The following is a 17,442-nucleotide window of genomic DNA, read 5'->3' as shown; positions in this document are numbered from 1 at the left end:
GGGAAACATAAGAAATCACTAACTGAAGTAGAAGTAGATGAGGCACGTTGAGGGAAAGTAGGTTCACCAAAAGAGTAAATTACAACACTTCATCACAAAATAAATCCTGGAACACATTGAACATCACATATTGATGATATATAACAGTGTAACAGTATCTGGGGTTGGAATTTCTCTTAAATCACCTAATATAGTACTGAGTTGAGTAATTCTGATGTGAACAGAGGTTTTACCTGCTTTTAAGAGCCATTCCTTCTTACTTGCATCATCCCACCATAATGGTGATGGATCGCGTCCCTTTAAACTCTGATTGTACAAACCATTGCAGATATACACTAGTTGGTAATCACCAGGTAGAAATACCTGCAGCACAGTGTCAGAGAGGCAAAACAAATGAGCCATAGATCAGAGCTAGTTTGAGTCCAGACTAGTTCTATTGTGGATAGCAAATGTTTAGTGTAGAAGCTCTGATGAAGATGGATGTTTCTAAATTCACTATGAGCAGCATTGACTTTATTGGAATCTACATTTGGCATCTACATTGTAATTTGAACTTGTATCATGTAAAGAGAGTATATAAAGTATACAAAGTCATATAATGCCAAGTAATGCCATGAGTGAATTGCGTCATACCATAACACTGCCTTGAAGTGTGTTTCCTTCCGCATTGATTAGTTTTGTTGCTATGGCAATTGTGATTACAGTCACATTAGATAATGTAGTTTATTTAGTGCGTGGCAGTTGGGAATGTGACATGGGCAGTTTTCAGCCCTCCGGGGGCTGAAACTCGGAGGATCTGGACGAAATCAAGCGTCTTTTACTGTGACAGTCGTCCCACACTGAAGTCATCAGAGCAGCCTGCTGTGCTGGAACTTGTAATCTGCTCTATTACATCAGCCTTGACCCAATATAATCTGTCTGCCTCTGCTCTGTCTGGCCTTTAATATCGCTACACACACAGACAGCCTGTAAGGATGATTGTATGTTTATTGGTGCGGGGGGTTTGTTCCTGTTGGCATGAAGTCTGTATTTGTGTAGTCTGATAGCCGCTGCTTTCCATCTCTTTTTCCTCCACGCTGAGTAATGCGGACAGCTGTGTTCGTCTATGGTTTGGCGTGCATTTCCTGGAGCGTTCTTATAATGTTGTCTTGAAGTTTTATACAAATAGCTTGTGACAGTAGACTCTTTGCCTCCCCCTTGAAACCGGGCCGTACAGTATTTGATGATACGTAACTGATGTTTTGATCTGAGTTTTGATTTGTGGTGATGAGTGTGTGTGTGTTTTGTGGTGACTGTGTGGAGATGTGGATTAATCTGTGTGTGTGCGTGTGAAAGAGAGTGAGTGTGTGTGTGTGTGTTGTGGTCAGCAGTTAATGACTAGCCTGCAGTTGTTCTGCACTGTCTGTTGTTTTAACAGCGTCATTAACAGTGCTGTCATCAGGCCAGCTATGCCTAGACTGTGCACATTGAGTCTTCAAGGGGATTGCTCTGTTGTTGCCAAAAGGTTCTAATAACATTCGGAAAGGCATCAGAGATATGTGGCTACAAAGTGATTAAAGAGCATGTGTGGGAGTTGTGTAATATCTGCTAAAGCAGGGTAGCTCTTTTCAAAAGACACTTATCTCACCCAGTGTTACTTTACGAAAGGGAAGGACACATTTATTAATCAGCTGACTATCAGATCTCATGTAATGATTTCTAGAGAGATGGTTTTAATTGTCAGTATAGTCTGTGGAATAAGATATTGCTGCTTTTTGGAGCAGCTGTGCAGAGAGAATACAGTGTTGAGGAAGGTTAAAAACAAACACAAGAAAGAACCACAGCATATCACTACGCTCTGTATCCATGGCTACAAGTTGTTCACCATGGCAGAATTTCAAACAGCAAGTTATGCACCGTCATGCTTGTGATTGCAAGGCTAAGAGATTTCATTTGCCATGGACTGTACTGGATTATACAGTTGAAGCACGGAATTTACAGAGCCATGGGTTTCTTAGGAAACGCCACCTGGTTGCAAGTAAAAATCTAAGAGGACTGGTTGCTTTGAGTATCCACATTCGCATGACCTTGTGGGAAAATCTCTCTCCAATACCCAGTGTTTCAAGTCACAAGTGGAAGGCCTCTTTTTTCAGTCAGATGTAAATGATAACGCTAGCCTGCTTTGGGACCTCAGTGCCTATATTAACTAATAGGATCCATGCAACCACAGAGGAAGCTGGTTCTGGGAGAGACCACCACACATGAAAGCCTTCGTCCTCCAGGCCTCGCCACTAAGAGCTCACTTCCTCTGATAACAGAATCGGGTCGCTGGCCTATCGCTCGGCATGGGAGTCTGAGGCTTTTCCCCCTGTCTAACCATTTCTAGTCAGACTTCCAACCCACCCTTGTCCCCACTGTGTCACCCTGCCTGGTTCGGTCAGCCTGCCGGGCCGTGCGGATGCGATTTTAGGTTTCTCTCCACAAGGGATATGTTTAATGCAGCGGTTGCGTTCGGCCCGCCTGCCTGCCACTCTTTCTTCCGTGCGTTGTGATCTGCACTTTTCCAGAATGTGCCACAGTAGTGCTTATCGCCGCTGGCTGCTGCTGTGGAGTAGAGTGAGATCAAGAATGTGCTGTTTCTGCAAAAACTCTGACGTAAATGGAATTGCCAGCCAAACTGCTTGGGCACGAGGGACTGCCTGCAATCAGCGTGTTGGAGGCGAAGAAAGTGATGGGTCATTCATGTGCCATTCTGTACTCCATTAATTCTTGTTTACTTAGACACAAGAGATAAAAGACCAATGTCAGCTCATGACAAAGCTACAGGAAATAGCATTATTCTGATATTTGATTTGCAGAGACGAGTTCTGCATTACCCCATTCCGAGAAGTCCACATTATTATGAAGGGGTATTACGTTACAGATCCTAATACAATTTTGGCTTGTCGACAGAACGTGCGCTCCGGGCTGTGGGATTGATCTAGTGAACGATATCACCACAGAATCACCAGAGGAGAAAGGAACATGTAGGGCGTTGTCTGCAGCTTAAATGCCACCATGAATGGTGCAGTGTTGAATGCAGGAGGTGCCCTAGGTGGGGTTATCCTTCTCATGTTCATGCATGTTGGAACGATTCTTGCTAAATCCCGTCTTTGCAGAAAGGAGTTCCTCGCCCAGGCACTTGACGCATGGCGGCCTTTTAATGGGTTCTAATAGCAGTCATTTGCACCGTAAGTCATAGCTTGTTATTTGTAAAAGAACCTTATTATGATTATATGTGTATATGTTTTAGAGTGATTTGGTGGTATTAGTGTTGCACTGATTTGGCGGTATTGGCATTATACAGTCAAAACACACCGTTTACTCACTATGTTGCCTCCAAACTCATCTGAACTGCTTCATCCTCCAAGTCTGACACCTTTAGAAACAGAGAGAACAAATGAAAATGTCCTTTATAAGCACTCCAGAAGGCAGTAGTCCAGTATCAAACCAGACTGTACTGTGGTGATGTTTCCCAGAGGATGGTGGCTGGCTGGCTGCTGTGCTGCTGAGGGTCTAGTCTGCCTTTGTCTGCTCCACTGTGACCTAAATAGGCAGCCATGCATGGTCTAATGGGAGACAAACACAGGGGGGTCAATAAATAACACCTCCAGCCTCTCTTTGTTTGTAGGCCGCTGTTGCCCACCTTGCAACATGGATCATACACTAATTCCTGAAGGAACCTCCACTACACCAAGATAGAGGGATTGAGTAGATGGGACTGGATAAGATATATCTACACTTTAATCTGCGATAACTCCAGCTGCAACTAATTTTATTTACACCCTTCCATTGTCTTGATGTAATCTTCCCTAGAAAGTATTAGATCGAAATAGAGATTTAGAGATGTGTTTCTTCGTAACCACCGAGGCATACATGGTAATCTCAAAATGTCTGACACTTTTTTGCTCACCTGCTAAGGGCTCGTAAACAAAATTATCTGCCAAGAATAGTTTTTACTGGCCATAATAGTGAATATACACTTTTTATATATATATCCCCTACTCATCTTCAATGCTATTTTGTGTATAGAATCAGGTAGTGTGTTAATATAAACCTTGTTCACTCACTTATACAGATATATATGCAACGGAAATCAAATCAATTGGTCATAAATTTCACTGGCATTTGGCTCTTGACTGTTAATTTTGGACCCTGGACACTCCCATTAGCTTTACAAAAGAAGAAATGTGGAGGAAGGGTTAAAACCTATTTTCCAGCCATAGAGACTGGAACCATGACTACTCACATTGTGCTGATACGAGTTATTTCTGGACTGATTGAATGGCTGATATAGTGTATCAACGTAATGCTTGGGATGTGCTCCTCCCTCCTGCTGTTGGTTGTCAAGAATAAGTGCAGATCAAAGTGGTGCTCTGGTGTGGGATCAGGTCCAGAGCCGGGCCGTGTTGACGTTCACTCGGGGTTTATTTTAGTTCACCCTCTGGGTGGGGAACTCCAAATATTATGAAAGGAGGAAGTTGAGCAAGGCCCCCAACCAGCAGTCTGTGTGTCTCAGCTAACTCTGGGCCCTCATTAGAAGCACATGTGGGCAAGGCTCAGGTCTTCTGCTGTAGTTTACAGTGGGAAGTGATTTCCAGCCTGCCTATCTGCCTGGCTGGCTGACCGGCTGGTTTCTTGGAAGTATGGAGTCAGGAGTGGCGTGTGTGTGCCCCATGCAAGGGGTCACCTACAATGAGGGGGGTCAGGCATAGAGATTGGCAGTAATTTCTCTTAAAGCCCCTGAGAATTACTTTGAGGGAGGAAACCCAAGTCAAGCTGTTGAAGCAGCAATGACTCATGACAGTCTTGCCTCCCACAGAGCACAACTGGAAGGGCTGTTATTGCAAAACTCTGGGTTCTTATCAAAAATGAGTCCTTTTTTTAAAAAGATCTGGCTACTTACCATTCTTTGCAGAGTTTATTCCCATGATTAAGCTAATGTGTAGCAACGGTCTGAGAAGAGTGCCAAATTCCACACAAGTCAACTAACGCAGACTGTCGGCGAGCCTGAATTTATTGCCACCCATGTTGAAAGGTGCTGTTAGCTTAACAATCTCGACATTTACAGTCCAAAGTGGCGTCTCATGGTGCAGTGATCTTTCTGATCAGGAGGGAAGGAAAAAGGACAGGGGCAGATTATCCTGCCCTAGCTGCCCCAGGCTTTCTGAATAGAGGCAGAGCCGCTTGCTTAATTACTGCATTACGCTTCACTCATTCTATTACATAACACTTTTGTGTTTGTTTGTTTGACTCAAAGCAGACCATAATGGTGCCTATTTATGAGTTGAAAGAGACATTTGAAAAGAGCTGCTTTTATCGCGGCTCCTCTTTAGGTTGCCCTGGAGACAAATAACCATTAAACGTTATCGCTGCAGTAATGCCCCCTCTCACTAAATAGATGCACCTCCCTCCCTCCTACCACACTGTACTCAAGCCCCGTGAAGTGGCCCATTAACTATGCACTAATTTCCAGGAGACATAAGTGTACTTGATCACAGTGTGTCTGTGTGAGGTCCAACTGTCCACGTCTGACCCTGGAAATCACTCAGGGTGGGAGTCCTTGTTTGCCAAGAAACATTTGTTAGCTATTTCTCTCAATGTTTGGACAAAATAACAGTGGGTTCACGAAATACTGTTCTTGAGAAGGAGTTTTAATTTGCGCTTTTGTTTCTCCATAGGGAACCAGAGAGTGTCGGTGAGCAGTCTGCTGGTTTGCCACGGTCTGCTCCTGGTAGGGACCAACCTGGGGGTGACCGTGGCCCTCTCTGTGCCCAGACTGCAGGGCATCCCCAAGGTCACAGGTAACACTGAAGCACACCCAGCATATCACATATCCAAATGTGGTTACATACTGCATGCCTGTTTAATTACTTTGATTTGAACAGGGAATGTCACAGGGAGAAAACCTGTACTGCAGTTCAGTCAGTTGACTTTTACAGTCATGAAGGTTGTGGTATTGCATTCCTCAGTTCTTAAGTGCACAAGAAGTTCAATAGGGGTTAATTTGCCACAGTAATTATACATACCTGCGAGAGGCCCGGGCTTGGAGCTGTTATTCTAACATTACCCTTTTCCGTTTATATTTAAACATTTCTGGCAATAACAAATGATTGTATGACTGTGTAGTCAGTTTACAAAGAATTCATCCTCTTTTTGTACCACTGTAACTTTTTGTACCACCTACTGTGCTACAAAACTATTTAAAAAATCACTAATTTAGGGTTTTATGTGTAAGATCAACTCTATTCTATCTATATGGAGTTGAAATTTGAGAATTTGTGTGATGTGAATGAACTGTGTAGAGCCATTAATGTCACCCAACTTGTGATACTTGCCTCCTTTGAGCTCCTTTGCCATAAGCAAACTGTACTACATTAACTACTCAGATACATACTGCTGATACATAATGCCCCACATTCACAAATATACAACAATCTGTGTAAAATGTCCAGGAGGATGAATATTTAGTGACGTGGCTGTATCTGTTGGTAGGTCGGGGTATGGTGTCCTTCCACGCTCACAACGGAGCAGTCAAGTTCCTCACCATGGCTGCTGCTGTGTGCAACCGGCCCTCCGGCCTCCCGTCCGCCAACCCCCCCGCCCCGGCCCAGCCGGCGGAGGCGGAGGACGGGGAGAAGCCCCCGCCGCCTCCTCAGGACTCGGCCCCGACTCCCCCGCAGGGACGAGGCGTGTGGCTGGGGGAGGCGGGCTGCACCACCATGGCTCTCCAGGACTCGCTGTCCTCCTCGTCCTGCGGCTCCCTGGCTCCGTCCCAGGGCTCGCTGGAGCACGGGCCCGAGGACGGGGCCCTCTACGACCTGCTCCACGACCCGGCCCACCACCAGAGGGGCCGCCGGGCCGGCAGGGTGGACGTCAGCTCTCTGCTGGTGGTGTCCGGAGGCCTGGGCCACCGCAGGGTCAACAGAAAGACCAAGCAGTCCCGACACGAAGACACCACCTCCACCATCATGGTCTGGCAGATCCCCCTGCTCAACATGTGACTCCGAGAGACACCAACACCGCAACAGTAAGGTAGCATTTTATCAATCACCAGTAGATTGAGAGACAAAAGTGTACCGTATAAGCCATATATTACCGTATATACCATATATTACCTGTATCCCTTGTCTCTTTCCAGGTTAAAACGCGAGTGCTGCTGAGTGCTGCACACATACACTCACAAGGAGATGAGTTATCACACTTCACTGAACGTTTGGGATCAATCAATTCAACTAAATGCCTTATTGAAACCAGTATTGCACTCCGCAAGGTTTCCAAGGTGGTTCTGAAGACTGTGTGTGCATCTGCCATTAGACAACAAGGGATCAATATAACCACTGAATCATGACGCCTGACTTCGCTAACAGCAGCCTATGGACCGTTCAGTCCTTAATAGAAAAGGAATCCTGTTAAGATGGATGTGCATGTTTAAAAAAAACACTGAAATGTCTTTAATTTCACACTCCTGCAAAGTTGGCTGGCGTTCTGTAACATGGCTAATATATTACATTACACTTTAGTCTTTGTGCCATATCAGTTTACTGTATAGGACTGCAGTATTGAAACCAGTGTTGAAAAGAATTTTTGGGGAATGAGACTTTAGAAATGACTTTTTCCAGCTTGGAAAGAGTGTGAGATAAACGCTTCATCATTAGGAAAATTTAGTTTTGGCCAGACATTGTTCGTCTCCATGGCCAGTTCAGAGTTGTAAATATGAAGTATGACAACTCAGATTATTACACATGGATTTGTTTTGGAGAGCTCCTGTGTTTCTATGGAGTCACTTTCATCATTTTTCGTTGGTACACTGAAGATAATCCAGTGCTCGTACCATTGTGCTAACAGAGAAAAGGGGGGTAAAGGGTTAAATATTGAAGACTGAATTCGTCTGGAAAGGCTTGATGAGAATCCCTGGCTGGCCAGGTTCCCACTCATATGAAATGGATGAGAGCGATGTTATCACCAGGAGAGATTTCTGTTTTGCCCTAATGCATTTTTGTTTCTCACTCAAGGGTATTTAAAAAAAAAAAAGATAAAAAGCTTTATACTTTCGTCACGTTTTGTATGTACTTCTGTTATGTATATTAACAAATCTATAAACATTGTTTTATTCAGCAGCCGTGTGTAGTCTCATGTTAATTGGATCTTCAAAGCATGCCATTCTGTTTTAACCAATAATGCTATCAGTGATATTTTTTCATTAGAATATCCCTTTATGTTAAACTATTGCCCAACAATAGTCTTGTTGAAAAGATGACTCTATTCCTGGGAAATATCTTCCTTTCATAGAGCATTTTGCAGCTAAACACAAGTTACTAAACCTAACACATTTTGGTCATGTTCAACACCAGTTGCAGTAAACCTGTATTAAGAGATTAAGGAAGGATAGAGTGTGAGTGTGCAAGCTGTTTTCCTTCCCTCAAACTAACCTTGTACTTGTACTACCTCTCTGATCATGTGCAGCTATCGATACATGCTGGGACTAGCAGTGTGCCTGAGGGCCGCAGGAACCCGGCCTGATACAGCTCTTCCGGGATTTCACTCTTCATTTCTCCTACTGCCGTACAGAGAGGGTCGGGACATGTTCGCTTTCATAACGCCCACATCCACTGTTATGCAATCACATTTCACTATATTATCTGCGCTAACAAAAATAGCCAAGATGAAGTTCTGCCCTTGATCCGAAGGGTTCCTCTTTCAGTCAATAATCGCACTGTTGTTCCTGTGCTATAATCCACTGGACCCCGGGGTGTTCCCAAATATTATCATCTGATTTTCAGTATCTAATGTGCTGACCTATAAGCTAATATTCAACCACTGTAACTGAATACTGACTAACCAGTGTAGAAATACAAAGCGGCAACGCCTCAGTCTCTCGCACTGTACCAGTCCAGCTCCCACAACTGAGTAACCCACAGTTATCAGTTTGTCTCACTGGGTGTTGTCATTAATCACATATCAAGGCCACCCTGCAACTGAAAATCTTTTGTTTTTCCCCCTGACCCTGAGGTTTCCATGGAGACACGCATTTTGTGTGTGTGTGTGTGTGTGTGTGTGTGTGTGTGTGTGTGTATCAGTCAGCAGCAAGTCCTTTGTTCTCAGAATAAGCAGCATTAAACCTCCCAGCAGAATGCCCTCTAATCTCAGTAGCGCTGATGGTTGTGCGATGCCCTTGCAGTGGCTCCTATTTTTAAATGTGAAGGCCAGTTGTTAAGACATGCAGTCTCCATGGAAGAGAGGTTAAGGATAAAACCGTCTCCTGCTGATACTGCCCCTGTGAAGTTGGGCTATTTTTCAATCAGGCCTTTTCACATGTTGAATGCATATGGGAACATGTGACTGCGTGCCTCTCGTATCACCGGAGTCACCCATGTACACGTTTGTTACAAGTTACATTTCAATGCATTATTCCATGCACTTACAAATCATAAATATAAAGTAATGTACTCATTGGTTCATATCTCTCTCACAAGGCTGATGAGAAACAGTATGTGAGCATTTCCAAAAGGAAGAAAGTGGTGACTTATACTTTTAGGGCATTGTTTGGGCATACACATACATTGCTGTTCATACTTTAAGGTTAAAGCTGCTTCATGTAGAATAAACTCAAGAATGGACGTCATTGTTGTAGGGAGCAGTCATGTGAATCCCCTATATATCCTGACAAACTGTCTCTGCAAAAACAGGTGAAGATACACTGTTCACGAGTGTTACTGCATTTAAAACATGTATTGGTTTTTGCTTGACAAAATGTTACCGTAATATAATATCCATATAAGTTTATAGTTACCTTACTGTAATTTATGGTATTTTTTTAAGTCTCCTATGGCATTGCTATACTGTTCCTATAATATTCCTATAGGGACTTATAGTGTGTCTGTGGTCCTCCATATTGCATTAATAGTGACCCTAATGTAAGCCTACTCAATGGTATTTTATCACTATAATATTCTTCCTGTAGGATATAAGGCCTATATATAGTCCATAATTTTGCTGTGGTGTTAGTTTTGTATGTTAGAATTTATTATAGGACCATGGGATTACTATAGTTATTTTTCATAAGGGGCCACACTGGAAAAATACCGTTGTATTTGTTTGCCTCTGGTGAAATGAGCTCAAGATTTATTTACAGAGCGGAGTGGGGGGTGGGGGGGGGAGTGTGTGTATGTGTGGGTGGGTGGGGTGGGGTGGGTGGGTGGGGGGTGGGGGGCACATATATCCATCCCACCCCTCACGCCCCCACCCACATCGTGGTACCCAGGACAGGGATGATGCGTAAAGGAATGTCGCATCTCCCTCTCTCTGCGTCCAGTGCGCGCAAAGCAGATGGGGCGCCGTGCTGCCGATGTGTGTAGGGTTAATACGGACGGAGGGGGTGTGGTTTAGATCAATAATAACTGCCTCACTGTAGCCAACTGTAAGAAAAAAAAAATCACAGGGTCCAGGGCAAGTACCGTGGCTCCGCTCCATGCTGGACCTATTATTGCTTCAGAGCGGGAGACAAGCCAGTGGATGTGCGCAGCAGCTCTCTGGAGGAAATTACTTGGCGACGGTCATACAGGCGCTGATCTGAAGGAGGTGCGACCTGAAATGACTGTGTGACCGTCCATCTGCCTCTCTTTCAACACGGGAATCGGGGGATATTTCAGCTCAGGAGCGGGTGAAGCAACAGTCCCCCGAGTCAGACGGACAAATGGTGAACGAATGGGATAGATCAATTGGATTCTCGGCGAAATAGACGCAACTCATCCAGGGAACCACGTACGGCTTGCCTGGTTCATCAGGATTGCGACTGCCTTACATAACAGGGCTTTTGTTGAGGGACTCGGAGGGAAACTGCTGGTGGCGAGCTGTTTTATCACAGCGAGGAAACGCAGGTAGGTCAAAATAAACTGCTGGTAGGAAATGAGTCGGTGTTTATTTAATCTCATGTCGTTGAAATTAAAATGCAACACAATATTTATGTTCCTCCTTGATTCCAATGAATGAACTGTTTCCTCGTCATTGATCAGTATGATGGTGGAATGCATTAGACAGCAGAGTTTTTATAAGGATAATTTTAAAATGTCACTCTCCCATCATATTTCGGATTAATTCATCCATCAGCGCAACACTATTTGCGCATGCGCTCTGCGCATCTACAGATTACCACAAATAATGGATAAGCAGGGTGATTATGGCAGTAGGTCATGTCAGTTTACAGCAACAAGAAGCTGTCTGTGGTGATTCCCTCTTTGTTTTGATTAACCTGCAGATGTTACACATACCAAAAATGTTGATGGTGTAGCTGCATCACTGGGTAAGATTTTTTAAAATTAAACATAGCCTAGTTTAAAGAAACAAACAATGGCAGCACAAAGTACATTTTTCCTTCAGAGTTCTTCAAGCTTTATTTTATTAGAGAAAGGGCGCCCCACAGAGTTTGAAGAAGTCCTTGCAGCTTCAGCTGAGCACAATGTTTTTTCTCTGTTTCTGTCTTGCTTTTAAATCCCTTCCTTGTGTTCCCTCCGTACAGGTGAAGAGACAGGAGTGGAATTCAAGTCCAAGGCACGGCTCTGTTATCGTCCTCAACATGACCGGTGAAGACGTTGCCTCCCACCACCATTGAACGGGTTATGATGAACGAGGGCCAGAGGCAGGGAGGAGGGGCCTTCACTGTGGAGGCGGACGTCATCCTCCACGCTGTGAACCCTGACCTCGTCTCCCCCGCCGAGGAAGATGGGCAGTTATGTCCAGGTCTGCTGAGGAAGGATGGGAGCACCCCGCATGTCGGGGGGTTCCTGCAGGACGACCAGGATTTCAGTCCAGCGACTCCTACGACGTTCGAGAAGGAATACCTGTTGGACGGGACGCTGATGGAAAATCACCATTTCGATCATCAGAAGGGCAACGGCTCGTATATCTCGAATCAGTTTCACCTCTCGAACGACAAGGGTGTTGTGGAGTTCTCCCTTCATACTGACTCCTCTGTGTCCAAGCAGAACGCTGGCATGGACCGAAACTGTACGCATGGTAAAAATGGCATCAGTGAAAACCACAACGGCGCCGGGGCCAAAGTGTCCCACGGTGCAGATTCCTCAGTGTGCTTCTCCAGCCAAGCCAAAGAGGAAGCGGATGGCGGCGTGTCCGTCAGCAGAGAGACTTCTGGGACAAGTCAGTGTCAGATAAAAAACGCTGCCGCCCCCTCCTCCTCCTCGGGGCTGGTGACCGCTGTGCCTGACACTCATTGTATCACCGCTGGCACGCAGCCAGCCGTTGAAGATCTGGCTCGCGCTTTCACTCCCGGCTCCCACGCAGCTGGTCCGCCTGACTATGACACACTGTACGGGCGCTCAGTCCCCGAAACAAACCTAGAGCACGGGGACGGCAGCCAGAGAGCTGAAGACACACGGTCTAAAAAGGAGCCCGACTTAGTCATCGAAGTCGGCGGGCAGAAAATCAATGCCCACAAGTCTGTCCTGGCAGAGAAGAGCGACTATTTCAAAGCACGGCTGTCACGGGACATCCTGAAAGTGAAGGGGGTGAATTACAAGACTCTGACCGTGTTGATAGACTATGTTTATACTTCTCAGATGAATGTGTGCAAGGACAATGTTGTAGATGTCATCACGGGCGCCAAGATCCTCCAGATCCCCTGTGCCGTCCAGGCTGCCATGGACTCCATGTCTGAACAAATCACCGCAGCGAACTGCTACGAGATTCTGACCATCGCCAAAAAGCAGCGACTTAATGAACTGAAGGAGACTGCCTACCGGTTCATGAGCGACAACTTCCTCCAGATCCTCAAGGACCCCTCTGTGTACGGCCGTCTGACCGGGTCGGAGAGGGACCTGATCCTGAAGAAGAGAACGGAAGGGAAGAGGACTCTGATGGTCGCCGAGATCAACGACGTGTTTGACCGCGTAGCGAGCCGGCCGCCGAGCCGCTGCAGCAGTCGACCACAGAGCCCCTTGTCTGTGGCGTCCTTCGAGGAGAACCACATGATTTACCATTTCAGTGAGGCGGCAAATGACTGGAGGCCTTTGACTGTGATGCCTGAGGACATAAACACTAAAGGGTGTGGGATCTGCACCATGTATAACTACCTGTTTGTGGCAGGGGGAATAAAGGGCTATGGGGACAAGGGCAAGGTTTCAGACAAGGTCTTCTGTTACAACCCCATAACCAGCCGCTGGAGCGAGGTGCGACCTCTGAACCAGGCCCGTGCGCAGCTCAAGCTAGTGTCTATGGATGGTAACCTGTACGCCATCGGAGGGGAATGTTTGTTTACAGTGGAAAAATATGACCCTCGTATGGATCGTTGGACCACGGTGGCCCCCTTGCCCAAGGGAGCCTTCGCGGTGGCCCACGAGGCCACCACCTGTAATGGAGAACTCTACGTTTCCGGGGGCTCGCTCTTCTACCGCCTTCTCAAATATGACCCCAAGAGGGACGAGTGGCAGGAGTGTCCCTACAACAACAGCAGGAAGAAGTCCACCGACATGGTGGCTTTGAAAAGCTTCATCTACCGCTTCGACGTCAACCGCGAACAGGGGATCAACGTGTTCAAGTACAACACTATAGTGAAAATGTGGCACGACTGCGCATCGCAGAGGCTAGGAAGCCCTTTACCGTTCAGGTGTGCTGTTATCGGGAACTGCATCTACTGTGTGAACAAAACCCAGACTCTTCAGTTCATAGTGGAGGAAGAGAATGCCTACTTTGTTGAGGAGGCGCTGAGGGCGCCTCTGGAGGCGAAAGGCCTTCTGTTTCCTTTTGTTCTCACTTTGCCTGAAAAGCCTGAAAAAGTTGCATAGTGGTGTGCTCCAGAATAACACAGTGTCTCATAGCAAACCTGGAATAGGCAGAAGACCTTATATACACATTTCAATGTCAGCTTTATATCTCATTGTGTCCAGTTTACCTGCTTGAAATGGAATGTGTGTATTTGCATGGCAAGTTATTGCGTCTACAGGGCAAGCCTTACAAGGAAAACCTTTTTCAGTGTTGAATGAATGCAACAATATATGCATCTGACTGTAGATAATGACATGATGAAAGTGGCAGTAGATTATTTTGTGTATTTCCGGTGTTCAGTTTCGTTTGGTGCACTTTTGTAATTGCGGTTAGTTAGAATAGATATTGTATAGAACATATTAACTAGTTGGCTGGTGGCTTTGATAAGAAAATTGTTGAAAATATATTGTATACAAAAAGGATGGAAGCAGTTATAGTACACCCAGAGAAGGATGCTTCACATAGGGTCTATGCAAATGAAACAAGCAAACAGGTGAGTGTGCTGTAACGCTGTGCCACTACAACGTTACAATAAGGGGAATCTGACTGGAAGGAATACAGTATTCCCAACTTTCCTACAACAACCCTGATCTGAACTGCCTTCTGCCTTTGAATTAACCTTATGAACCAAGGTCACATTATGATAAAGCTACTGTATTTCTCTTCCACACAAATACTACCCGCTGCAGACTGACAAGGCATTTAAAGAGCACAATGTCCTTATCAGTAATTCAGGGGACCTTTTCAGTCAAAACTAATTCTGGATTTCAACTATTTCTGGCAAAACTAAAAACATTCTTGTCACATTGAGGGGATGAAATGTGCAAGATCACAGTCTCATACATTTCCTTGGGTGGAATGATTTGTGTGACCAAAATCTGAAATCAAAGTATTGATATTGATTGAAAAGAGCACGAATATGTACATCTATTTTTTGGATTCAGAATATGCTATTTTGCTTATAGTGCATACTCATGGGGGTCCTATGTTTTGCACATTTGCCAAAGATGAATAACTATTCAGTCAGGCTATAATAAAATGATCAAATCTGACAGATATTTTTACATATTTTCTTCATAAAGTTCTATATCAAAAGCATTCCTCTGACTTCACCATGATCATATCGAGACTAAAGCAATAGCTGTTTTTGTGGGTGGAAGGGCATCATGTCTGCTGCTACAAGCACTTTCAGGAGAGTTTAGAAAAGCCTGCCATTCAAAATGCACCAAGGCACTGCTGTCATCTTTCTTTCCCTGTCTTCATTTCAAGGAAACAGAAACAGAAAATGTACTGGAGTTCTGTGTTTCCCCTCAGAAGAACCCTGTTCATCTGCTAGCAGGCTACTTACGGTTGAGGCCTATCATAGGGGATTCAGGTCAAAGGTCAAATCAGATACTATATTGCTTCAGCATCGTCCCTACATGGCACTTGCTGCATCCACAAACGAGAACTCCTGGTCTTCTATTTATGCCAAACCCTAATAAGCCATGCTCTTATTGCATTAGTGGACATTAAGACCAATAACGCTACCAATTCGTTTTTTTTAGATATGTCACACTATTTATCGGCTGCTGCAATAACACATTAGTGGGAGTTTTGTTGAGCTGTAGTGTGGAAGCTGATTCCGATTTATTCTTAAAACAAATGGCTTTTGGTAATGTTTATAGAAGTGTGTCAGAGCAGTCACTGTGACTAAGACAACATGGATGTGGTTTGACTCGGTATTTCGCTGGCTGGCATCAATATTTTTGTGAACTTTTATATAGAACTGGTAGTTTTGGATCTGCTGTTGTGATGGACAGTACAATAATGCAAGGCTTCCTGTTCAAGGCATTTAAGTGGGCTAACAAACTAACTTGTTGGATAATGTATATCGGTCAAAACTAAGTGCTTCAAATAAAATATGTTGTGTCTGGAAATGATTGGGTTTTGTCTTCCTGGGTAGTCCTGTACTGTGTTTTTTTGTCATGGTGGGGAAGTGCTGCATTTCTTTCAGCTGGTCCTGCCATCTCTGGAACAGGGCTGCCATCTAGTGGCCGTGGACTGTAACAACACCCAGTAATACCGCTACCCAAGTATTTAGCTGATGTGAAATAAACTGCTCATTTCACTGTATTTACCTGGGTAGCAAGAGTAACAGTAGTGTAGGAACGATACCATCCTCTGTATAAATCAAGTCTCAATCTGTCTCAATCACATACTTATCCTATCTATATTCAGCAATATGTTAAGACATGTTTTAGAGCGGCATTATATAAATAACTTATTTTTGACTAAAATGTCAGATGGGACCTTATTATTCCAAGGTCATGATGTGACATCAGGATGAGGTAAATGTGCCACAGCAGTTCCACTTTCATTTCTGAGTATGACAACAGCATTTAAATTGCAAAACCACACAAACAATTGATACGATAAAAACATAAAAACAACTATAGATCCAACACAGCTTTGATATTTTCTCTACAACATTGTATGTCCAGCTGTCTTAAATACAATGTTGGCTGTAGAGCCACTTACAGAATTAAAACGATACAGGCGGTGCATTATTTTAAAGATATCATTGGTGATATCGTTTATTAAGGGGAAATACAAGGTAAAGGGGGGAGGGGGTGTCAGGGGGTGGGTTGCAAATGGGTGATGGGGTGAGGAGAGGGAGTGAGCACAGGTGTCAGTGTGCTAAGGTTCTTGGCTTGAAGCAACTCAAGCGGACTCCATCTTGTCCTTTTTGTTCTTTTTCTTCTCCTTCCTCTTTGGGGTAAAGAGTTTGATAAATCTCCTCATCATGGAAGGCTTCCTGGACTTTTTGTGGAGTTCTTCTACCACCTCTTTTCCATCTTTCTCTCCAGCAAGATTCTTGCTGGTCAAGGCCTCCTCTGCCTTCTCCTTCTCCTCATTCTGTTGCTTCAGCCTGATCAGCAGCTCCTCCACCGCCTTGAGCCTCATGGTCTGCTCATGGTCTTTCTTGACCATTTCCTCCATTTCTCGTTTGAGGGCTTCCTTCTCCAGGTGGATGGCATCCTTCTCCTCCTTCTGAGTGGCAATCTCATTCTCCAGATTTTCGACTTCTTGCCGGTGTTCGTGCTTCATCTCACAGATCGTGTTTTTCATGGCCCGCTCATAGCCACTCTGGAGATTTTCTTGGCACTTCAGTTCTTTGCGGAGGTCCTCGTTCTGTTGGCTCAGGAACTGCTTCTCCTCCTTCTCTGCCATCAGCTGGGTGGAAAGCTGCTTTCTGCAGCGGCCCATCTTTCTCAGGAGACCTCTGTTGTCCAGTATCACCTGGTGTTGTTCAATCGTCTTCAACTGAAATGTCTCGAGTTTCCCTGCCAGCTCGTCGGTGTTATGGAGCCTTTCTGTGAGTTCCTCTATTTCTTTGCGGAGGTCGTTGTTTTCTCTGCAGAGGAACTCCTCCTTCTCTCTCTGAGGGTTAGTGGCCTGCTCACGTTCCTTCTGGAGATCCATATTCTCCCTCTCGCAGGCCCAGAGCTTCATGACCTGCTCCTTCAGGTTCCTGTGGAGGTCTTCGTTCTCTCGGCAGAGGAACTCGTAGTCCTTGTCTGACTTTGGCTCCCCGCGTCTGCTTTTGGCCATCTCTTTCTTGAGTGCCTTCAGTTGATGCTGCAGACCCATATTTGCGTGGAT

General features: G+C 45.1%; 2 protein-coding genes across 4 annotated transcripts in view; both read left to right on the top strand.

Moving 5' to 3' along the window:
* arhgef10 (Rho guanine nucleotide exchange factor (GEF) 10) overlaps positions 1-7,461 on the top strand; it is a 55,434-nt gene extending 47,973 nt beyond the window's left edge. For 2 of the 3 annotated variants that reach the window (XM_078289547.1, XM_078289545.1), the window contains 3 exons: positions 5,700-5,822; positions 6,514-7,048; positions 7,160-7,461. In XM_078289547.1, coding sequence (XP_078145673.1) covers positions 5,700-5,822; positions 6,514-7,022 — 632 coding nt within the window. In that variant the 3' untranslated portion in view covers positions 7,023-7,048; positions 7,160-7,461. Of the gene's footprint in view, positions 1-5,699; positions 5,823-6,513; positions 7,054-7,159 lie in introns of all 3 variants that reach the window. The other variant, XM_078289546.1, reaches the window with a different exon arrangement.
* A 3,032-nt stretch (positions 7,462-10,493) lies between these two features.
* Positions 10,494-14,681, top strand: kbtbd11 (kelch repeat and BTB (POZ) domain containing 11). The gene is made up of 2 exons (XM_071918183.2): positions 10,494-10,898; positions 11,537-14,681. The coding sequence occupies exon 2, from the start codon at positions 11,637-11,639 to the stop codon at positions 13,815-13,817; it is 2,181 nt and encodes a 726-aa protein (XP_071774284.2). The 5' UTR covers positions 10,494-10,898; positions 11,537-11,636; the 3' UTR covers positions 13,818-14,681.
* Positions 14,682-17,442: the final 2,761 nt, after the last annotated feature.

Source organism: Centroberyx gerrardi, chromosome 17 (genome assembly GCF_048128805.1).
Source record: "Centroberyx gerrardi isolate f3 chromosome 17, fCenGer3.hap1.cur.20231027, whole genome shotgun sequence".
NCBI classification, from domain to species: Eukaryota; Metazoa; Chordata; class Actinopteri; order Beryciformes; family Berycidae; genus Centroberyx; species Centroberyx gerrardi.
Note: the sequence above shows the minus strand (reverse complement) of the source record. Positions and strands in the feature narration are given on the sequence as shown.

Excerpts from the sequence above, each read along its gene's own strand:
- kbtbd11 (XM_071918183.2), top strand. The coding sequence starts at position 11,637 with ATGATGAACGAGGGCCAGAGGCAGGGAGGAGGGGCCTTCACTGTGGAG.